Source organism: Anas platyrhynchos, chromosome 3, assembly GCF_047663525.1.
Source record: "Anas platyrhynchos isolate ZD024472 breed Pekin duck chromosome 3, IASCAAS_PekinDuck_T2T, whole genome shotgun sequence".
Taxonomy (NCBI): Eukaryota; Metazoa; Chordata; class Aves; order Anseriformes; family Anatidae; genus Anas; species Anas platyrhynchos.
The window spans coordinates 8645814-8670481 of NC_092589.1; the positions used below are offsets into that span (position 1 = coordinate 8645814).

The window sequence follows — 24668 nt, forward strand, 5'->3', positions numbered from 1 at the left end:
CAAGTCTGATGAGGATTGGCTGAGGGAACTGGGGTTGTTTAGCCTGGAGAAAAGAAGGCACAGAAGAGACCTTACACAATCTACAGTTACCTTAAAAGAGGCTATAGCAAGGTAGGGATCTGTCTCCTCTGTGCACCAGGTGATAAGACGAGGGGCAATGGCCTTGATTTGTACCAGGGGAAGTTTAGGTTGGATATTATGAAAACTTTCTTCACTGAAAGGGTTGGGAAGTATTGGAACCTGTCCAGGGAAGTGGTTGAGTCACCATCCCTGGAGGTCTTAAAAAAACGTAGATGTAGATGTAGAGCTTAGTGATGTGGTTTAATGGTGGACTTGGCAGTGCTAGGTTAAAGGCTGGACTAGATGGAGTTAGAGGTCTTTCCCAACCTAAATGATTCTTTAATTCTATATACTTAAAAAGGAGCATGCCTGTTCATGGTCTGGATGGACTGCGCTCCCAGCACCCCTCCAGCACGCTGCAGCACAGCTACTTGCTGTTTGGGAATTAGGGGGTTATTGCAAAGCTGGAATTTTCCGTTCTGCACTGTGAATGCAGAGAGACTCATTGTCAAAGGATCGATATTTTCTTCCAAGCCTTGGAAACCCTGCAGAGGTTCAGCCTTCAGGAAATTATTTTTTCCCACAAAGAGAACCCTTCATTATGAACTGATAATTAAAAAGCTGAAGCCTAATGTACTCCATGCTTTTCTTTCAACTCAGACTGTGCATATGAAGCCAGCAATTTTCAGGACTGGCTTCTCTAAGATACAGCATCTGAGTGAGAAAGAAAAGTGAAGTAACAAGGGCTGCATATTGGATGCCTCTAATAAAAGAGGAGAACAGCAGTTGCTGGGGTGTAGATGACAAGCTTAAGTACATTGTTTTAAAGCAAAACCTAAGGGAGCAAATGGCGATTTTTGCCACAAACATAAATATAAGCTGATCTCTCCCTCACATCAGTTTGTATTCTGGAACTCTTATACTTGGCCCCGTGTCTGCTGGTGAAGGTCAGTGTAGCTGCATTATCCCACTTGGAGCAGCAGGGAGCTGATCATCTCAGGCACGTGGATGCATCCCTGATTAGCAGCAGTGAAGAAAATCAGAATCCCACCAAGACACTCAAGCCAGGAGTTAAAAAATTGGTGGTTTCAGTGTCTGAACTCTGCCTGAAGCTAAAAGCTTGGTTAAAAAAAAGAAAAAAAAAAAAAAAACGGGAGGGAGAGAACATAGCAAACATTTGCTGTGGGAAAGTGGAGGTGACTATGTGAATAGAAAACTTTTTTTAAAAAGAAAGTGTTGCTACTTGTAAAATGTGAATCATGTAGCAGTTCTTAGTGATAGTGATATGTAGTAATATAGGATATTCAGATAAGAAAAACAAAATTGAAATCCGTGGAATTATAGAGTTGTAAAATGTGTAAAAACATGAAGTCATCCCAGCAATGTTTTCATTGCTGTCCCTCCCATAACTTTCTGTCTTTTCTTTGTAACATGTGTCTTTCTGGCACACCTTATGTTCCATCTACCAAGGTCCTTACCAGCTGTCACTCAATCTGCACACAGGAAGGGATTTCCTGAGCAAAACAGGCCTCGTGCAAGGAATGAGAGAAGACTTTCTGGAGTTACCCTGGGGTTAAATGATGTTTTCTGTCATCTAACACATCTTGTATTGAAATGGGAAGACCAGGTGGACTTACCTGTCTTCTCTCTCCACTTGATTACAGCTCCAAAGACAAAACAATCTCCCTCGCAACTTTTGGTTACTTGTCACCAGCTAATATGATAACAGCTCCTCCTGCCCTGCTGGGAGACACACAGAAGCATATTTTTGGGATAATTATCTTATCATAGAAGCAGTGAAGCAGGGAAATGTTCTACTTCTGTTATGACCTGCAATTTCCATTGTTTGCTAGAGGAACAGAAGCATCATTGAATAATTTTTACAACCACAAAAGAAGAAAGAAATAGCACAGGCAGTAAAGTATACACTGCAATATGTGCAGTGAAGCATAGCAGTAGCATAGAGGATCTTCATTCTTTTAGAAAGTCTGTGTTTCCTTCATTAACATGAATCTCTGTGTGTGCCTTAGCCCTCCCTGCACGCTACCAAAAGGGCACACAAATTGTTCTGGAGGCTGTGAGCCTGATCTCAGTGATTTGCCAGGGTAAGTCATCAGCATCTCCATTAAAATCCCTGGGCCTAATTGTGGGTTTTTGTAAGCTGACAAAGCTCTTTTGACAGCTGTTGACCCATGCTCATCTGACCCTGATGATCTGCCCCACTGAAATCCCAGCTAATGTAATGCCCAAGTCAAATAGAGTTCACCTATAACTGGTGGCAAGAAAAACATTGCCCTTCTAAGACAAAAATTTGTTGGAAACCCTCTGAAGACCTTGAAAAACTCCCAGGCTCCGCACTGTTGTTATTGTCAGCCCAGGGGATCCCCAGGGAACTTAAAGCCAAACCATAGCAGAGTCCCGTTCCTCCCTGCCTGGCATCAGTGAGTGATTTCAGTCAGCGTTATGAGATCTCATTCCTAAAACAAGATCTTCAAAAGAGCCTGAGACAGTTTCACTGCCATTTCCTAGTACATTTCAAAGGGTTATTGAGCACATACACTATGCACTTAATGCCAATAAAGCTTTACTGCTAATACATCAAAGGTATTTTATGGGCAAATTCTGCATGCTGGCCATTATTGCTGGTACCTATTTTTAATTGCAATGTCGAAATAACATTTACAGTATCAAAAAATAAAGAACAAGCTGTTTCAGATGGTTCAGTGCATCACTAATTGGATTTTAGATGGTTTGGTTTCTTTATTTTTTTTTTCTTATGTTGCTTTGGGATTGTTTTTTTTGCTAATAGGTTTTCCACTAGTGTAGCAATTAAAAAGTAGCCACCAAAATCTGGAATAAATTCATATCACATCCTTCTACTAATGCTTTGAAAATGCAGCGAGCACAGCCTGATGGGTGCTGTTGAAGTCGATTGTGGCAGAAATTTCAAGAAATTGTTAGGCAGAGAAAATGGAACCTCTCTCTTGCCAGGCTGGAAGGATGGGTCAGGTGTTGAAATGCCAGGCTGACTGATGCCTCAGCAACAAAAACTGGTGGCCTTCTGTCTGTGTTTCTCACATGGCTTCTAGTGGCTAGGAGGCTGGCTTTAGTGTTTGGAAGATGATCATTAAAGACACGCAAGACAATGATGTCTCACTGGCATAAATTAGAAGTTACTGGGGAGAGAATGAAGTTCTCTGTGTCAGACTTGGCAATTTTTTCTGTTATTCTGTGCAGGATCAGTGTCTGGGCTCATCTCTCTGTTCTGTGCAATCTGTTTTTTTTTTCTCTGAACATATGGAAGGCTGAAAAAGAGAGGATGCCTCCTCTGATGAGATGAGCCAGGCAAATGAGGTTCTCTATGTACTTGGAAGGCTGGCCTGGGTTACCACATACAGAGAATGTTTCACATCTTGGAAAACATAATGAGGTCCCTCAAACAGTCCTTTCCTCCTCCCCTGCTCCCAACAGTAGCTGGTTTTGCAGGTGCATGTGACAGTGGAGCTCGTGTGCTGCAGGCTAAGTAAGATGACTGTACAGTTCCTCTTCTCCATCTGATAGCCACTTAACACGGTCCATGAGAAGAGGAGGGAGACGCTGCTGTGTAGAGGAGACACCGGTGTGTTCTTACTTCATGAGAGAGAAAAATGTTTTGTAATCACAGATGTTATCAAAGCCTTCTAGCTTTCAACTCAATTAAAAAGATGGAAGAGTCAAAAGAATTTAAAGACTCTTTCTCCTCTAGACCATTTCATGTGGCCAGAGGACATAGACAGAGGCTTTTGCTGCAGAGGAGGCTGCAACTTGTGAAGGAAGCACAACTGCTCTAGCAGTAGTCAACTTGTGGTGTGCACAGAGCCATGCTTGTAGGTGAAAACAGGATTTCTCATACCGAAAGATTTTATGCTAATGGCTTTATGGCTTTGCTAAAGCCCAGTATAGGAGATTTGGACCCCAAATACTTGGAAAGTTCTGGGATTCACTGCTTAGCACCTGCTATACCACTGGAGTTGGCCTTGCTCCACTGACGTGGGCCTCTCCAGGCCACTGCTCTGAACTGGCTGTAAAATCTCCTCAAGGTACGATGCCCTTACAGTAGGAAAGATACTAATGCATTGTAGTTGCATTTGCCTGAGATTATTTTCAAGGCAATGAATGCTGCAAAAAGTGTCCAGCTTTCTGCTGTATTATAGCCACCTGAAAGGGATATTTGTCAAATTAAATGCATGCCTGGTGTACAGGCGATGTGACACGGTGCCAAAGATACTCACTTTGCAAGCTAAAGACCACACATTGTCCACTGCATTTATTTTTTTCTATAGTCAATGTACTTAATTAATCAGCTACACACTGAGAAAGTGCAAGGTGGCTAATCACTTTAATCATTAAGCAGTGGTATTAATTTTCACTTAAGGCATCATCCAGGGAAAGTAAACTAAGACTGTTGAAATGAGAAATGCACGGGGGTGGAAGAGAACTGATAAGGACGTTCCTTCATCAGTTCTGGCAGGTGGTTTTGAAATTGGCTTGTGCCTCCCTCCTGTGCTTTTTTTTTTTTCTGGAATTATTTTCTTCTTTTATTTGGACAAGAAAAGTAGAGGAAAGATGTCAGTCCTCACTGTTAGCCATGGAGGGACCTGGCATAGTTCTGTTTTGGTTTCATATTACATCCCTTTCTGCAGACCAATTTGCTTTTGGAACTGGCCAGAAATTGTCAATTAGAACAGTATTTTTTTGCTAGCAGAGATGAGTGTTTTATAAACTAGAAGTGTCTGTGGGAAAATAACAGTAATTTTTTTTTTTTTTGGTTAAGTTCAACCTCACTTTAAACATTTGGCTTCTGAAACATGCTGAATTAAAACAGCAGCAACAAAATACCTCTCCTTTGCTGTGCCTGTAAGTTATTTTGGCTCATCTGAAATTAGTTCAATTTTGTCTGTCCCAATACTTCATCCTGACGCAGCTGTTTGCTTTGCATTGTTTGATTTTTGTGTATGCCCTTATGTTCTCTATATTAATGTTTTACTTCTGAGTAGATCTTCTCATATGCTATGTAGGTGGTTAAGATATTTTTAAATACCTGCCCTACTTCAGATTGCTTTAATTTAAATATAATTTTCTTCCTTTCTGTTGCATTCCCAACAGAAGCAATAAACATAATGAACATCTCTTACAGGGGAACAGAATAGCAGTGCACAATGTCTGACAATACATTGGCCTCACTGAAGTCACTGGTAGTTTTTTCATTAAGTCTAGAGCAGTCAGAAATTTGGCAGATTGCATAAACAACAGGTTTGCAATATTTGTTCTGCTGTGCGTTGCTTTTTTAATGATCACAGCAAGAGACATAGGCCTCCTAGCTTCAACTGAGCAAATAAGGATACCAAAGCTGTAGAAACGTGACAGCCCGGGTTAACATCTTTTAATACAGGACAAGAGCTTCTATTTGATTAAACTTCTGCTACTTCCCACGTTGTGTAGCTTGTTTGGTGGGAGTTAAATGGATATGCTAGTGCATAGCTCAGTCACACTTGCTCTTAAGCTTTCATAGAGATTGAGGATCTTTGGAAATGTACATTGGGAAATGTCTCTTTGAGTATGTACAAAGGAGAGCACAAAAGACTGCTCTGTTTAAGGACTTTGTAATTCCAATGCCAGCACATGTGTTTTAGAATGCTTATTGTAAGAAACTAAATCACTTTAATTCAGTGTGGCACTTAACTCAGTTGCAAAATTAGTCAACAGTGATAGCATGTCTGACTGATGTAATTGTGAATCTTCCATTCAGACAGCTAATGATGTCTAGGACACTTTTTAAATTTATGTATCCAATAAATTACTGTGGAAACATTAGCTGTAATCAAGCATAATAATCTTTAAGGGAAGAATCTGGAATAATCATGTACTACTTAAAAGCATAAATGGCTGCACAGTATATATAGTATGTGTAGAGTTACATGAGAATGCCTGTCCTGAAGAGCCCAACTTCTCTCCCTGAAATTTTGGATTTAGCTGTCCATTGGTTTCACTGACTTTCACACAGAATAAACAATGCAAATGATTTTTAATTAATGGAAAAGCATATAAATTAGTCCATTAAAATCCCTGAGAACCCAGCATGTCTTGCCGGATATTAGTCACATGAATACTCCCCTGGGATGCTCTTAATCTACACTAATGAGGTTAGCATGCAACTGGAATAAAAAAGAGTAGATCCTCCAGACTGTTTAACTCTAAGGCATGTAAGTCAACCTGTTTGCTTTCTGTGATGAAAGACATGGAGATAACGGCTTGCATTACGTTTTCTAAGTCTCTTCTCCAAACTTTTTACCTCCTTTTGATTCACCTACAATGCCTTTCTTGTGTCCATTTGTCATCCTCCATATCCATGCAATTAAGGTGAAACACTGCTTGAGCCCTTGTTAAGAGTTGGTTCTCCTGTCAGCTGAAAAACCTTTTAGAACAAGAAAACAAACAAACAAACAAACAAAAAACAGACACTTGTGTGTCTTGTCTGTGCTTACTTCTAGTTTTTTTGTTATAACCAGAGTAGTTTCCCAGTCCTCCCCTTCGCTCCCTCTCCACAACCACCACCAACTAGGTCTGTCTGTTGTAGCCAGCTCCCCAAACCATTGAAGCCACATTGATTTCCATCTTCTCCAGAGTTGCCTGTTTAGTAACGGCATGATTGGTGTAACTGGTTAAAGTGATCAGCCTCAAGAGCCTGCCACTTTTGTTTTATGAGTGCCGTTATAACCATATGTCCAGTCTTTCTGTACTTTGCTGGAAGCGTTCCTGGTAATTGATCGGCTTTTACCGACTCTGTGATGCCTCTGTGTGGAAGGTGATGTGGGTGTCAGTGCCTGCTAGCCATGTGCAGCAGCAGGGAAGCATTTGCTCTCCCAGGATAAGCACTTCATCCTATTTATGTCATGCTAAAGACCTGTGTTTGAGTTAGTCCTGAGTACTGCAAACTCTGATCTGTAGGTTTTCTTCCACCAGTGGAAAAAACTGTACCTTATCCGCTACGTGGTGCTTCAGAAAGTGGCCTTTATGTAGGGTGTGATCCAAATCCTGCCTATGGTATTTGGTGGATAAGCCTGTGGCAGATTTTGGAAGGCTTTGGATCAAGCCCATTGATAGGAGCAAGAGAATTTAGCTTCCCTTCTCTTCCAGTTCATCCCTCAAAGAGGCTGTAAGTGCTGGCTGCTATCACAGCTCTGCAAACACAACCTTACTACAGCTCAGCACCCAACACGTATTTGATGTACCAACAAACTTGTCAGCTATTTCTTACAGGATTATAACTAAGAGTAATGGACCTGAACCTCATTTTTCTGCTGCTGGCTTTATACCTCTATTAGTCTCTCAACTTCAGTAGGTCACACTAATACATAACAAGAGTAGTCTGAAGGGGGAAAAATCTGTGTATTGGAAAGAGAGTGTGGACCAGGTTTTTAATAAGATGGAACACTAAAGCCAGATGGAGTGTGCATTCAGAGTATTTTTCAGTAAAATTCATTTTGCTTTTTGTATTTGTTAACATGATAAAATAACCCAAAGGCTTTTAGGTATCTAGCTTCTCAGATGCCCTGTTTTTTATTGACACACATCCTACCCCCAATTAAAGAAACCAAGGAGTTCATTTCATAAGCTGAAAAATTAAACCTTTAAATTTGCCACTTGCCCTGAAAATCATTATCTGTAGTTAATAGTCTTAATTTATTTTATTAATTGTATTCTGCAATGTGTCTCTGTGTGAATATTCAGTAAGTTCCCTGCATATCAGAGATTTTTATGCATCCCTTCTGAAAATTAAGGAATTTGGCTGAGCAGAAATATGTTGCATTTTTTTTTGTACATAAACTTGCTTTTGCCTTCAGAGCCCTGACTGTAAGTAATTAACAACTCGTAGTGAGCTTCCACTACATTTTTTTCCACACCATCCTGAAAATCGTGGAGCGAGCTAAGAATGCCAAGAGGTAAATTGTGAAGTAGCCTCTTTATTATAAGCACAAGTTCATTTGGTTGCTTGCTTTTTAATAAAGACTTATGGCTGCCTCAATTTCTTATGCTATTTACTATGCCATGGGAAGATGCAGGAGAGAGAAAAAGGAAGAGTATTTCTGTAAGCCAGATACATTTATGAAGTTTTGCTAGGAAAAAAAATCTCCACTCTTAAAAAAAAAAAAAAAAAAAGGCACAACTGCCCAACCTATTTTTTCTCTGAGTTTCTGTGATTTATTTATTTTTTGTCCTGCAGCAGTCACGTTTTGTTTATAGTCAGTTTATTCTCTTTTGGCTGTAATTTCCCTAGTTTAGTTTTTGACTTAATCTCAAATTTTTGAGTGTTAAGGAAATTGAGGTAGGATTTTTTTTTTCAGTGGTAACTACAAAAATGTCCACTTAAAGAAAGCTTTCTCAGCTCCCTAATAGGTCCAGGAGGCTAGAAAGTGGTTTCTTTAGCAGCTAAATGGGCAAGCTGATGGGCAAGACTAATGACTTGAGAAGACAAATTGGGTCATTCATCATTTCACCAAAATCAGAGCTTCCTCCAAAACCGCTCCATTTTAAGACACCATCATTATGCAGCAAATATTATGGGGAAAGCCACACTTGTCTAGATGTGTAAGACAAAGTAATGAGGAGCAACAGAATGATGTTAGCTGCACATGAAATGAAGGGCGTCCAAGAACTCTGCTCCAGGAATCTTTCATGCCTTTTTATTTTAAATTATGTATTTTGAGATGGTGCAGTCCACTTGGCTGCAGCAGGTTTGCTTTGTGTTGTGAGATCACCACTGCAGTGTGCTATGTTCTTGCTCATTTTGTGGACAAGCAGAGCCTCTAATGAATACCTGAAACTGGAATGCAAGGACAGTTCATGGGCATCTTGGATACTGTTCAGGACCCAGCATACTTCTCTGCTCTGTCTGTTTCAAATGATACCCTGATTTATTATTCTGTGAGTGTTTTGAAAAGGAGGATGGCAGGAAAGCGTGTCACTGTCTTATTCATTATTCAAGGTATGGCTGAATATTCCTCCTCCTAAGATGTGCCTGTAAGAACTGGGTAAAAGGCTTATGCTTCTGGAGAGGGGCTGGCAGCATTCGCAGGCAGTGAATTCTCTCTTTATTGTTAATATTTTTGAACACAACCTATTACTTTGTGGATGTATTGTCAGTGTTGACAAGGTCTTGAATGCAGCTGTGGAGTTGCTGGATGGTAATATGGGACACATAAATTGTTTCATGGAGAAGCAGAGCTGTTGAGGAAGCTGTGGATTTTTTTTATTTCCTGCTTCAAACAAGCAAAACAAACAAACAAAACCAACCAGGAGCTAGAACAGCAGGCTTCCCTTGGCAGAGAGGGGATGCTTACTGTATGACTACTGACTTGGCAATCATGACTCTTTCTCATTAATGACCTTTAAGCCTTCTAGCACCCCTCCTAGGCAAAATGTCACATCGCCTCCTCTTTTGCCTCATGGTGAGCGTATTACATTTTCTCAGGCTTGTGTCTACAAAACTGAATTTCATTTTTCCACCACATGACGTTCAGTGTTATTTTAGTACAGTTTCTCAAAGATGTTATATGTTGTAATCTGAGCCCAGGGGTTTGCTTGCTCTTCGCATCAGTAAAGAGCTCAAACGAGCAAAAGGTGTCTTTCTGCTTTAGATCTCCAAGGAATTGCAGTTGCTTGAAGAGGGTAAGACCAGATGCCACCTGTGTTAAAAATGTTTTTCTCATTCAAAAAGATCCAGTCTCTGGGCTAAATTCACCTGTGCTTTAACGCCATAAATAGAATCAGATTGTGACCAGCGGAACGTTTGTCTTTGTTTCTCTCACATACTTTCATGTGATCATAGGCAAATTTCTTGAATAAGGTGAAAAAGGGAATTCTATGTAAATTACTCTTTAGAGGCTCATAAAGCCATATAAAAATTTATGGGCTTCCTGCATTATTCAAGATATATAATTTTATAACAGATCTGAGCAACACATGGGACAATTGATTTACAGTTATTGTCATATTTTAGAGAATGAATGTTTTACAAAGAAGATTGTACTGCATATATGTTAAAAAGGCAATTCTTTGGAAATGCCAGTCAAAGCTTATTTAAAAGGAAAGCAGAATTTTATACATAGGCAAAAGTAATCTATTTGTATCATGGTACATGAAGCATTACTTAGTAATCAGTTGAAAGAATCTCATCATCTGATCCAGTTCTTTATTTGTTAGCATCTTATTGGGGATAGAGATGCAGAAAGCTAGAAAGCAAAAGAAGAGATACGCCTTAAAACAGAAGATAATACCTCTCTTTGGCAAAACAGCCATTTCTATTATATAATAGTCATTGTTTATATATAATTTTGGTGACAGATAAGCATCAGTTTCTCTTCGCAGCAAGTAACTGGTTTTGACTGAACACAAGGGATAGGACTGATCACATTCTAACGCTATGCCCAAGTCTATTTTCCGTGACAAAGACTGACAGCATGGACTTGTTTCCTGGAGCTGATTGTCTCCATTGATGGTAGAAAAAAACAACTGAGCAACTGCCATCGATATTGATAACTAAATACTAGACACTTCAAGCCTAAGAGAAATACCTGCTGTCATGCTGGTTTGGCATTAAAACTATAAAACTGAATCACTTGAGTTGAAAGGCAAAATGTTTTAATTTCACTGTGCTGCTGCAGATCCTCATTTGCACTGTTTTTGGTTGCTACCTCATCTCTGATTTGGCAATGAACTGCCCCTAGCTGCCTGCTGGGAATTCCAGCCTTTGGAAGAGAATGGCAGATGACAGATTTTAATATTCACTTCCCAAAACACAAGATGAAACACTTTGGCTGTGACTGAGGCAGTTCCTTTTTCAATCCAGTGTTGCACTGGAGGATGGGGGAGGAAGAAGGAAAAAAAACAACAAATTGGGTTCTCGCTTAGATACTTGGGGGTTTGATCTTTTAAATTAGGAACTTGAAACAGTCCATTTGTACTTGTCACTGCTGTTTCATTACCAGTTCTACTACTTTCATAGTGTGGGCGGAATATTCGTTCATGAAGCTGAAACTTGCTGCCTTTTCTCAAAGACCCTAATGAAGGTAAATCTTGCAGTCAGCAGTTGTTTTCTTTCCAAGGATTCCTCTTAATTTTGCACTTTGTGGATGGTTCCTTCTACACTGGATATTTTTTCCTCTGATTGCAGTGATCTAAAATCAAGTGAATAAGAACTGCAGGATTTGTGTTGCACAAGTTTGTTTTTAGCCTGCCAAAAGCAACCTTTCCATAGTCTGACAGGTGGCTACATGGGCCGTAGAGCAGAGCTCCAGGCTAGTGAATCACTCACGGAATCCATTTGCCTCTCACTACTCTGGACACAAGTGATATATCTGCACAGTTAGAAGGGATTTTGAGTCCATAATTCTCTGCACAGGGGAATTACAGGGTCAGGAGTGGTTGATAGCTTCCACAGGGTGCTTTTGTGTCTGATGTATTCCTGAAAAATCAGCCTCGCCAGCCCTTCTTTGAACTTAGGGCCTGTGTGAGTAGGACCACATTCCTTCCAGATGAGGGAGGGAAAATATCCCACAACTGAGTTTAATTTCTCGTCCATACAATACTTCTAGAGTGAAAACAGAGTAAGGAGCTGGCAATATACTGATGGAATTACATTTAGTACCCAGTTATACCCATGCGAAAAAGATCTCAAATCCCTGGAACTAAGCTCAGTTATCTGCAATCTGCACAGTTTCCAGGACACATCTAGTCCAAGGCAGTAATATAAAAAGTTTATTTAATTTGTGATTGAAATTCATTTCTCTCCAAAAGTTGCCAACCCTAGACTAGACTCTGTGACAGAGTAGGTTTTATCTTCTAATTAAATTACCCCGAAAGAGTAATTGTTTCTGTTTTGACTTTACCCTCGGAGGTATTTTTCCAGCCTGTCCTGCTAGGAGTAGATGCTGCGCTTGTTAATAAAGAACAGGACAGGATCTTCCATTGACAAGCTCATTTCCTTTTACTGATGTTCATTTCTTTTTACTGCCAGGTGTTGGATGAAACCTTGGTCCTTGCACAAATCCTTGTCACAGCTCCCTGGGACACTGCAGATTGCAAACCCCTTCTGTTGCTTTGGCAGGGGACGTTTGTGCCACAAGGCCATTGTCACACAGGCCACCACTTGCGGCACATCCCCTGTCTTCTGTGTGACTTGTCATACCCCACAAAAGAGTTGGTGTTACTCCTGAAATTCCCACTATGGCAGAAACAGCCTTTTGCAACTACACAAAGGGGAAGTAGTCAGCCCAAGTTATCTATTACTTCTTACATTGCTTCTGCCTGTCTTGGGCTGCAGCATCTGATTAGCAAGCACTGTTCTTTAGCACAAGGTCAGATGCCTCTATCTGCTGTCTGTCACTGTAGCAATATTTACTGCACCCCAGTGTAAGCTGTGCCCCCAGCACCATGCTTTATTATGAGCTGTAGTTACAGGAATACAGGTTACACTTAATGCAAGTACCTGGGAGTGCTTTGAAAGCTGGGAAAAAGGAACAGAAAGGTGAAGTGACTTGGTTCTGGTTGCCACAGTGACCCCCAAAAGCTTTAGACTACTTCCAGCCAGGTGAGCTGCTGCTGGTGACATTCCCTTCATGCTCACAGTTAGCACCAGCTGCAGTACCTTAGCTTCTGTGACACCGGAGAGCACAGCCCTGCTGTACAACAGGACATGGCACGTACGGGGGCAATGCGAGAGGCCCAGAGCCATTTAGCCAAGGACCAACAACAGCCAAGAGGGGCTGCTGGGGGAGCAGCTCGGTCACCAGATCAGAGGCTGTGTCATTCCAGGTTGTGGCCTCCTGGCTTCCAGCATCTGTTGTTTTGGGGACTGTTGGAAATCGAGGAAGCACAGCAGCTAATACCCTTTCCATTTATCTTCCATTTATTAAGATTTATCTTCCATTAATTTGTCTTAAGCTCTTTTTTTTTTTTTCCTTTTTTCTTTTTTTTTTCTTTTTTTTTTTTCTTTTTTCCCCAGGGTTTTGACCTCTGTGTTGCTGGGGGCCAATGAATTTTGTAACTCATTACATGTTCTGTGGAAAAGTACTTCTTGCTGTTTTCTGCTGCTTCTAAATCTTCCCTCTGGTAATTTCTGTGGATTCCCGCTAGTTCTCACATTATGAGGAGTACTCAATAACTCCCTGTCCACCTTCTCTGTGCTATTCCTGATTTATAGATCACTGTCAATTTCCCCTTCTTTCCCTGGCTGAAAAGTCATGTTCTGTTTACTCTTCAGTCATACAAATCCATGCCTTTCAATTGCTGTATAAGGAATTGAGCAAATTAAAAGAGGTAAATTAAACATACACCTGAGCACAGAGACTCAAAACCACTAAGAATCTGTGCCTTAAGATGCCTTCTAATAATTTCAGCTATAGGCTGAAAATCAGGACCCTAGTTTAGAGATACTGAGAGATCAGTAAAGATACTCACAAGGCGATTCAGCTATATCTGAGCAGGAGAACAGCATCAAACCGCGTGATTGACATTCTGCAAAAAAATGACCCCAAAAAATCTGCAAAAAAAAATGACCCAAAAAAACATTGTGCAGTGACTGGATACTTAGTTATACCCTCCAAGGAACAAGGACAGCGTTGTCTCTGTTTTGTTCTGGCAGAAGAGTTTTTGGGAGCTGGGTTTATTGAATCTAAAATCCCAAGACTTTGGTGCTACCAACGGACTGCCTATTCCTGTACCCCTGAAACTGATAATTTGCTGAAGGGGAATGTTTTTGGGAGCAAAGCTATTCATACACGAGTCTCAAATTATCTTCAATAGCATGCTCAGCCAAATCTTACAAAGAATGTACGTACACATTAATTAAGAATTAACATAATTCTGTTCCTTGACTATGGTGTTTATTAAAATATAAACTGTGTGATCACACACTTGAGAGGAAGCTTCTAAATATTTTTAAAAGCTTAATTTCCAGTCACCCTTTATTTATGTGTTTTCATTGAGAGAGAAGAAAGAAGATGGCACTTGACTTTCTGAAACTTTCCACTTGGTTCTCAAATATAGCATCAAAAAGTTGCTGAGTGTCCTTTATGCTGCTGATGGGGCAAAATCATGAATGGTTTAGATTATATGGAAAGGAGAGGCATGGGATGGCACTTTCAGAAGGGCCTGCAAGCCGCATTTGTGAATCTATTCAAGCAACTGAAGGATCAAGAAAATACATAAATGGGATTCTCAGATGTATGTGCTGACCATTAATATAGTTTTCATGCTTGAATTCTGAGAAATTTGTTCTAAGACATTGAAATGATTGTACAAAACTGTTTTTCTTAGTAATGCAAATTAATTTTTAAAAGATAATTATAGGAAGGAAGATCCCAAGTGTCTGGTAATTTCCATTGCCATTTGAAAAATAGGATTTAATGTTTTTCCTGCCACACTGAGTAACCCAACACTTAAATATGGATGTAGATATTGGCGAGGTAGTCAAATTAACCTGAAGCTGTACTTAAGATCCTGGTAGATAAAGTACTTTTGGAAATGGTGTCCCATGTTTGAGCTGGTGCTGAGATGTAACTATGCAGGGCTCTCGCTAAATCTTGGATGGGATCAGAGAAAGGATGACATTTTCTTTCCAAGGGGGGGAAAATTAAAATACAAACCACCTAACAAAGTTTTCTGTGGATATATTGACTAAGGTATTACTGTCAGTTGGACATCACTGCTTATGGTGTGAGGTTTTCGGTTTGGAATCTGTCTTTGGAAAATAGCTATTTAGGATCCCCAGTGCTAAGGGAGCAGACCAGAAGAGCTGTGGCCTGCAGTGTGTCAGAAGTAGCCTGAGCGCTCACAGCACATCACACTAAGCCACCCTGGTAGGGCAATACTAATGGAGGTTTTGCACCCCAAAAAGCATCTTTCCCCAGGCGTTCTGGTATGAGAAATGTGCAGCACTACAGGGACCAGCATCCAAAATGCATCTGAGAATGAAGATGACAAAGATTACTGATGACTCCCAGCCCCTACAACCTGTCCCACTTTACCCTGCACATCTGCTTTTCTGATAACTCACTGAATGTCTTTGTGTTTTGCAGAATGCCCAAGCCAGCTACGACTTCAGCAGTAATGATCCCTACCCTTACCCCCGCTACACAGATGACTGGTTTAACAGGTAAATGGCTTCCAATTGACCTGCCATTCACTGCAGTTGGCAGAGGAAATGATCAGTATTTGCTGATATTTGTGGAATGTCTGTTTTCTTCTAAATTCTGTGGTTGCCAAAACAGAAGCTTCAATCTCATTACAGCTTAAAAATGAGAGGTTACTTCTAACTTCATTTTTTAGATAATGCTGAACAGTGGTTCATAAGCAGTTTATAAATGGTTTATTGTGTTTTTAGATGAAGCTGATGCTTCAGAAGAGTATATATTTACATTGTCTGTACGGGTGACAGACACATACAGTTTTCTGCCAGCTAGTCTGTGACTTTATGATAACCCAGCTCTGTAAGTTTAATGCAGTCTTGATGGGTTTCCCATCTATTGCACCTGATATAGTATGACCACTATTTAATTTTAAAGATAATAAGCTGCAAGGAGGAATTTTGTGCAGCTGGGTTCAGACAGGAAAAGACTCTGGGGGACGGAGCAGCTTTTTCACTTGATTGTAAACTAAGAGTGCTGAAGAGCTGCATGGTGTAAAATAACCAGCTTGGAAAAAAAAATACATCTTACAGAAGTTCTGAATCATCTATCCTTTGACTATGATTTAAGGACAGTGTATGTGGATAGCATTTCAGAGTTTGATTCTGAGATATTTCAGATGGCTGGAGGAATTAAAGTCCATGCACCACTGACTGGGAACCTGTTCTGTTGGGTTTTAAGCCTGGAATCAACAGTGCAACTGTGTTTGTTGTGGTGTTTCTCCCTATCACAGCGTGATTGTCCAAGTTCCACTTTCCCATCAGTATGTTCTGAACCTAACCACTTTCTAACCCGTGATTGTCTGGTCCTTAAAGGTATGGTATAAATGCGAATGGCCCAAAAGAAAAGGCTCCAGATTTTAGGAAACATAACTGTTTGGTTTCCCCAAACACATTTTTGATTAAAGTAGAACAGAAACATGTTGACAGTACTTAAAATAAAATAAAATAAAATAAAATAAAATAAAATAAAATAAAATAAAATAAAATAAAATAAAATAAAATAAAATAAAATAAAATAAAAAAATCCCTGGCTTCTGCATCCATACCATACAATGCCCTTTCTGCCAGGCAAACTGCTCCTAGCAAGATGTTAACATAGTCAAGGGTGCAGAGTCCAAGGCGCACCTATAAGGTGCGTTTAGTACCTGGCGATCTCATCTTCCAGCATCTCTGGCTCTTCAGCATACTCACCAGGGTGTCGGACAGGTTCTGGCTTCGATTTGCAAAACTTGTTTCTGGGTATTTTCAAGGAAGTTTCCAAATGTTGTCTAGATTTGAGTATAATTAACGCCTTCAGCATTTATATAGCAGCAGCTCTGAGAAGCTGGAGTATTTTAAGATTTTCAGGGCTCATAGTGTTTGTAGAAATACATTGGAGCTATTTGAACTTGTTTTCATCTCTAACTTAGTGTGGCTGCATGAATGGCCTCTTGAGTTTTGGATGTAGATTGTTTTGTTGTTGTTTGTTTCTGTTTCTAAAGAAATCAATTTTACGTCAGTCAGGGTGGCACAACAAAGATGTGGAGCAGCTGTGCTTCCACCTCAGACACAGGCTTCCTGGAATGGATCAAACAGATTTAGGAGCTGTGATGCCCTCGTTTATAGTCCTGCCATTTTTCAGCAAAAGCAAGATGCCAGTGATATTTCTCCTTCATTTTAGGAAAGGACATCTGACACTTTTAAACTAGCATGAATCCAATTAGTGAATGGAAAGCCAGAGAAAGACTAGGGCTCTAATTTGTGAAGGTCTGCTAGCTTTCTTGCTTTATTTATGCAAAGGATCTTTGTAGGAGAAAGATATCACTTAGCTCTGGAGCAGTACAGAGGAAAATTAAATTTAGCTTTAGTGGGTAATGGTAGATTGTGTCATTTTCAGTGTGGAACTTCATAAAACTAAGTGTGTTCTGCCAAGCACCATTAACACCAGTTGTGCTGCAATCAAATATTTTATAGCAGGGCGCAGTTTGCGGTCCTCACATGTTCGGCAAGGTGGCACTGCAGACAGAGTTACCTCCTAAAGTCTCTTAAACAGGCCTGGAGTATCCTGGAAACGACAAGGCTTATGATCTCTCACCCCAGATTCCTCTGCCTAACCTCAGGCACTCGAGTGAAGAACCAAGAGTAAGCAGCACAGTTGCCTGTGACTCAATCTATAATTATTGAGAACAGCGTGATTCAGGTTTTCAGAACTGCAATATCTCTTTCTGTTTCTTTTCTTGAGCAGACAGGGAGCTGAAACTATTTCAATGTCAAGTCCATTCCTTGCCTGCACAATTCAGGAAGTCTTCAAGAAGTGAGATGTCACCTTTTGCCCAGACTAAGACAAGAACCAACACACTGTGTCCAGTTGTTCAGGAGTAGTTGTGGCTGTTTTTCTCTGCAGATTCCTATGCTGTATTGTCAGTTAAACTGATGTGCCCATCTATAAGCTATTGTCATGACTTGTGACTCCTGAATTGTTATTACTGGGAGGTTACAACCGTCTGCCTGTGATGGTCTGACTGTGTCATATGTGTAACTGCACAGGTGCATCTGGATAGACAGTAGTTATACAGGACTGCCATTCAAAGAAGCCAATAAAGGCTCCATTTTGCTCAGTTTGCAGTAAGTTACGCATCTCCCATTGAATTTTATGCATGCAGGAGGATCACACTCAAAATAGGATAGCGTGGTATTCCTTTTTCCATAAAGAACATGTTTCTGTGTAAGCAATTCAAGTGATTTGTGGAACAAGAAGCAGAGGACTGTTTTTAAAAACGATGAACCAAGGGGCTTTTGTAAGCTGCCAGCTGCATGTGCCAAGTATCATTAGACTTTAAGAAAAAAGGGAGAGGTTTTTGCATCGAGTATTTCATTAATCACAGCTGCTCTGCTCCTAAGTACAGATTCCGTTTCCAGTTGGTGCTTTTTAAGGCTGCTGGAAGCACTCTGGCCTCTATATCTAGGAGCCACTGGCCTGTGAAATCAAGCAGGGTGGGTTTTGGAAGGGGACAATTTGGTGCTTCAGGCAGGGAGCTGCAGGCAGGCAGTTTGGCTGCTGTTCCCAGCAGAGGTGCGCAGATGGCTGGGCAGCAAGGGTATTTATTCCCATGCTCCCCAGACTTTCTGCTTGACTGTGTTCAGAGCACAGCTTGGGGACCAAGCCCACAAGGAGAATGACATTTTGGGATGGGGAGTGCTGGGTGCAACACAAGGCAGGGCTGTGTTGGAGCCCAAGAAGCAGTGAGGGCAGTGAAGGAACTTGAACCAAGCCCAGTTCCCAAAAGCAGAGGCAGCCCCCCAGCTGCCTCAGAGTGGTTTTCTGGTGCCCACTTTGGGAAGCAGCTGTGCTTCCACCACCATCTCCTGCATAACATTCAGGAGCTCGGCAGGGACCACGTTGTGCTGTGCAGAGGTACCTGTGCACATCAGGGATAGCTCGGCCTTGCTGTACGGCCCTCTGACTCCTCATTGCGAGCCTGCACGGGGCTCCCCATCTCAAAGGTCTGAGATTAGGAATTTCTGCTGGGACATAAATAACAAATAATTATTTTCACTCCTGTAGCCTCTGTATTCAATATATTCTCTCACCCAGATCAGAGTTTGCTGGGCATAAATTTATTTACTATCTTGGAAATCTGTTTTCTTCAGATGTTAAAGAAAAAAGAAGGCCTTTATCTATTATGGATTCAAACAAAATCCCATTGAGTCTCCCCTTGGCTTCCAGACAGCGCTCATTAAAAGTATAAAAACACCTGCTCCCCTCCTCCTCTGTTTTTCAATCGATACACTGGAAACCACGCAATAATTGAGAATTCATATAAAGGGATATAACAGCTCTTTCTACCTGCAGCGTTACCACACGAGTAGTGGAGAGCCGCAGCACTACTTCTGGTTCTTTGCGTGTTTGGATACAGGTGGAGTGGCATGTTCCCAAAGCAGTGCCCCCTTCCTGCTGTGCTTCCCCATGTGCAAACACTCAAAGGCTCAGAGGCCACAATATCAGGCGACTTAATTATTTTTATCCCCTGGTTTTAAAGATTGAAATTTGGTGATGAGGTGACCATTGGAGAGAGAAGCTGTGAGTTGGGCCCATGACATAGGTCACTTCACAGAAACCACAATGGGTTTATCAATGATACATGAACAGCAGAAAGGGCTAGATTTGAAAAGTCTGTTATTTTCCATTAATAATTCAACTAAATGCATTTGCAGTAACTCGCATGTGATTTTTTTTCCCTCCAGCCAGCAGCATGGTGTCTAAACCCCGAGCTGCTGGAACAGGTCTGCTCGCAGGCTCCATCATGCGGACCGCTGGAGAGCAGAAGTAGGGAAGAGGACCTTCTGGCAGTCCTAATACGGTTTTTCCTTCTGTGATACAGACTTCACCTGACAGCATCACCATTTTTATTTATTTATTTATTTATTATTATTATTATTATTATTATTTGTGCCCCAGCCTCAGTTAAGCCAATTTTCTAACAAAGCCATTTACTCTGCTTTGTGGCTTCGAGCTAGCCCACAGGTGACTAGATAACGAATGCCTAGCAACCGTATATTTTTTTTCACAGTTCCTTGAACAAGGGCATGAGGGAAAACCTGCTTGAATGTTGAAAGAAATTTCTCCAGCAGCTGAATAAGAAGTCTGTGTCACTCACCTCTCTCCCCCCTTTGTAAAAGGAGCTTGCGTGAGATCGTGATCACAACACTGTGTCCATTTGAGACCAGCCTTTTTTTTTTCTTGGAGCTACCTTGAAAAATACGCTCTTCCAAGTGCAGCAGTGAAAAGGATGTGATGCTTCTCACCCCTTTATTAATTTTACACTCACCTCTGCCAGAGGTGCTTAAAGGGAGAGAGGGAGAAAAAAGCTGATTAAAAGAAAACAATCCTGCTGCCTCCAGTGATGGTTCATCTGGGACTCTGTATAGCCTTTACAACACAGCACAGCTAATTGCATGAATCCTTAGCATGCTGTAGGAGCAGTGCCAGCTGTAATGCACAGAGGGGATGGATGTGAGTGCTAGGAAGGATTCATATTGATGGAACATCTTAAAAAAACTGTCATCAGCGTAGATTTTGCTAGTTGCTCTGCTGCTGCGCTATTTTTTAAAACTATATTATGTTGCCTTTATTTAACTTCTGTGTTGTTTAATTTCTGTGATGAATTAGGAGAAAGAAAAATGCAATGTGCCTTCCTGCAAGCCTGCCTCAAAGCCACCAGCAGCTTCAGGGTCTCTGTTAAGAGCTGTAAAGCACTTCAGAGACACCAAGTGTTCTCGAAATGCCACATGTCAGCCTGAACCTGGACCTCGGTGTCAGAAACATTTCCCATTTGAGCTGAAAGCGGGAGGTCTGCGAGTTGACAGCTGCAGCCCCTTTTCTGCCTGTGGCTCTCCTGGGAATTAGGGGCTGGAAGAGGAGGGTACAGGTGCCCTTGGCCTGGCCAGCCAGGCCACAGTGCTGGTGCTGAGGAATGCAGTGACCCCTGTGGCTCTTTTCTGCTGCTCCAGCTTGATCTTGCACCACCTCTTTGCATAGCATTTTGTTGTGGGCAAGGGTATACTCCTGATACATATTTGAAGAGCAAAAAGGCAATTGTACCTAGTTTTGTGGGGCTCAAAATAGTGGGTGTCATGCTGCCTAGTCACAAAAATACAGGACTTAATATTGATCTTATTTCTGCACTGTTCTTTCAAGGGGCTGTTTCTGCTGCCTAATAGTTGGTAAGAAGACAGAATTTGACACCCAGAGTTAAAAAGAAAAGGGCTGAATAACTTCAGGACTAAATGAAGCATAAGTATGCATGTTAACCTCCGAGCGAGCATCATCCGTACTGCAGAGGGGAAATTGATTATTTGTGCTTCAGGAAGGAATGAGCTCATCCAAGGATCCTAGTACAGCGCTCGGCAGTTTGCCATGGAAGGGTTTTCCTCTGAAGCTCTGGGATCTGCCTACAATGAGGCAAAACCAGGACCAGGGTGATGCATCTTCATTCAGCACATGCAGTTGACCACCGAATTAGCTGGGCTCACATGGTGTCTATGTTTTCTCCTCTGCAGCCACGGGACAAGATGTGCGGGAGAGGTGTCTGCTGCTGCCAACAACAACATCTGCGGTGTGGGAGTTGCGTACAACTCCAAGGTGGCAGGTACAGTCGCAATCCAAGGTGTAAATGCTCCTCAGGCAAAACTGCTCCTGCAGGGACAGGTAGCATTGCCCAGGACAGGACTGCAGGCTGGCACTGGACCATGTGTTTATTACTTTTTGCAGAAGCTGGAGAGAGGAATTTCTCCATGGCTTTGTCTTCTCAGCTGAGGGCCTTATATTGCTTCTTCAAAGACATTGCAGAGGAACAGCTCATCTTCTCCTTATGTTATCCCCTGCTTGCAATGCTCCTTCCCTGCACAGTTGCAGAATCATTTGTGACAAATCTCATTTTTCAGGAGGTAAAATACAAATTTCTGCTGTACTTGGAAATTGTGCTTGAAAAGGCAAATCCCACGCTGTTTCTGTTCCTCAGGCTTTCACAGCACAGGCCCTGCAGTGCTGGGAATCTCTGCAGTCATTGCTTTCCTCTCTCGTAACAAGGCATGCAGAGTGGTAGGAGTAAAGGCACAGAGTGGACTTGGTGGTGCTTAGCACCCAGCATTCACACCTGAGATGTGTTGGGTATTTTTACTTCAAATAGCTTTTGTCTGCGCTGACAGACTGAGCACAGTGGTTGGAGTGAGTTGAGCATGCTTGGACAGCATGTGCCAGTTTAGTTTCATCCTAAAGAAAACTGTTTTTCCCACTGAAAGGTTGTTCCATGATGTTAACAAGGGCACAGCAAGTAGAGAGATGCTTATGAATTCAATTTCATTCCCTAATCCACACTAAACTCCCGTGTGGATGCACCCATTGCTTCCTGGGGAAGGTTTGCAGTGGGTGTGCAAGGGCAGCTCTACTCTGCTGGGCCAGTCCCCAATTCACTGCCATGATAGAAGAGTCCGAGGAAGGCCACGTTTTACCTGTCACTGCATGATCCAAAGCCAAACTTCCACGTTAGAAGGACACCAAGCAGTGTTTGCTAAGCTGTTATCCAAGAAACATCCCATGAGAGTTAGTAACCAAACAGGCAGGTCTAGTGCTTGTCCCTCTCCTTCAGCAGAGGCAGTGTCTCCTTCACAGATGGGACATGTTAAAGTTTACATTCTGGCAATAACTGGTTTTAGAGGAAATGTGATTTGAGGCATGGGATTTTGGCAGGTTCACATCTGTATTAATAGTAAAATGCACAGCTTCAAGCTGGTTGTTTAAAAATCGAGAGGTGATGGCCTTTTCTCATGGCCAGTAGCCTACAAATAGTAGATTTGCCTCCTCCGTAGCAGAATCCGCACTGATTTGGGGGAACTAGCCTTTCCTGCATAAGGGCGGTGTGCACCTACAGCACCACCCTGTGGTCAGTGGAAAATCAGAAGTTAATTAGGGCTGGCAGGCCACACCTGACATGATTCGGGGTCACGTTTGCAGGTGGAACTGGAAAGTTGGTAAGCAGTGATCTGGGGAAATGTGTTTTCATTCTCATATCTATTTTTTATTTTTCTTTATTCCCTGAAATCAAGCCAGATTGCTTGGCTCCCCCTGTTGTCCCCGGTCTTCCCAGGATCAATCATTAATTCTGTGGTTCCAGTGCAGACCTCCATTTTACAAGCATGTCAGGGGATTTCTCAGCCATTGAGGTTCACTTAATAATTTCTAGCTTGAATTAGAAGATCAGGAATTATCCAGCTTTGGTCAATTTTCCATTTGAAGTTTATACCATGCCTGTTTGGCAAACACCACTCTTCCCAGCCTCATATTTGGCACGCAGATTTTGTATGGAATACCGTGAAAGCACTGGCTTGTACACTGGGCTCCCCACTGCCGTGCACACTGTGGGGCTCTATGGCATTGATTTCTGTCACATCTCTTTGGAATATGTCTCTGGTTACACGTGTCTCATCCAAAGGCCAAGAGGTTGGCTGGCAGTGCAGCTGGCCTGTGAGGGGTATGATGGATGCAGGGCCTTGCACTGCTGGTTTTGTCATACACTCTGTCTTGCTTACAGCCAGCTCTCCAATGTCTTATGAAGTTGACATGCCCTTGGATCATATCACTTAAACTCTAACTCAATTTCTACTGCGACATAGGTTATAGGAAGCAGGTTTTATTTATTTATATTTTTTTTCCTACAAATATTGGCCATGCTTTACTATTGTGTCTGCATGTTGAGACATCAATAGTTTTCCAGGAAATCATTGTCTACTGTCTTTTCCATTCCTGATTAAATTCTGGAGAAGAACCAAAATAAACAGAAAAATGACTTGAAAAACAAACGAAGTGTCAACACATCACTGAGTATAAATTGCAGGACGTTGAGTGGTGGTGGTAATCCTTATCCTTAGTTGTTATAAACTATGACTTAAATAGCATTTTATAATATTTAAATAATATTAAAAGTGAGATTGCTGAACACAAATGTTTTCAAATAGTAGGTGAACGATACTCTGTAATCAGCAGTAAGGAGTTTTCTCTTTCTGAACCACGCTGCATTGCTGCAGCTGGATGTTTAAGTGCTAGCATCCTGCTGGGTAAACACACCCTGGTGAAAAGTGAATGACAAGTGCAGAATTGCTGAATGCATGAAAATACCTGTAAGTGGGGGACTTATCCAGGTGCTGAGCTTTCATCTTGCCCTGGGCAATGCATAATTCATGCTTATGCTGATTAAATCCACAGGTATTCGAATGCTCGACCAGCCCTTTATGACAGACATTATTGAGGCTTCCTCTATCAGTCATATGCCCCAAGTCATAGATATATACAGTGCCAGCTGGGGACCAACTGATAATGGAAAGACCGTGGATGGACCTAGAGAGCTAACACTGCAAGCGATGGCAGATGGTGTGAACAAGGTAACGCTCCTATTAACTAACGGAGGTGTCGGGGCAGAGAGGTATGTATACACTTGCACTGAAACCAGTCACAGGGGCATACCTGATCCTCCAATAGTTGTTACAGAGCACACTGCAGTTGTGTAAACTATCCCAGGTTTCAGTATATTCTAAGGTCCGTTGACGTTCTCCCTGCACTATTGTGGCAATTTTTTTACTGCACAGTCTCAGGGTACTGTGCTCTCCTGCATGCAACTGTGTTTTTCTCCAGTCAGCTTCCATATGCTTTTCACATGCTATTGCAGTCAAAATGGAAGAGCCTGATCACATCCTGGCTCCAGAGGCCTGTAAATAGTCCCTGCTTTGAAAGATGCCAGCTGTACTACTGATGTCACATTGCCTGTTTTGGTGTGCTACCAGTTTAATTGTCATTTCGGACACAGATCACTCATGTGATCATTATTACAGCTGTGATTGCACCACCCGG

General features: G+C 41.7%; 1 protein-coding gene across 1 annotated transcript in view; it reads left to right on the top strand.

Annotated features, from left to right (window-relative positions):
- PCSK2 (proprotein convertase subtilisin/kexin type 2) overlaps positions 1-24668 on the top strand; it is a 102126-nt gene that overhangs the window by 56204 nt on the left and 21254 nt on the right. The window contains exons 6-8 of the mRNA XM_038176923.2: positions 15177-15253; positions 21326-21414; positions 24027-24202. Coding sequence (XP_038032851.1) covers positions 15177-15253; positions 21326-21414; positions 24027-24202 — 342 coding nt within the window. The remainder of the gene's footprint in view (positions 1-15176; positions 15254-21325; positions 21415-24026; positions 24203-24668) is intronic.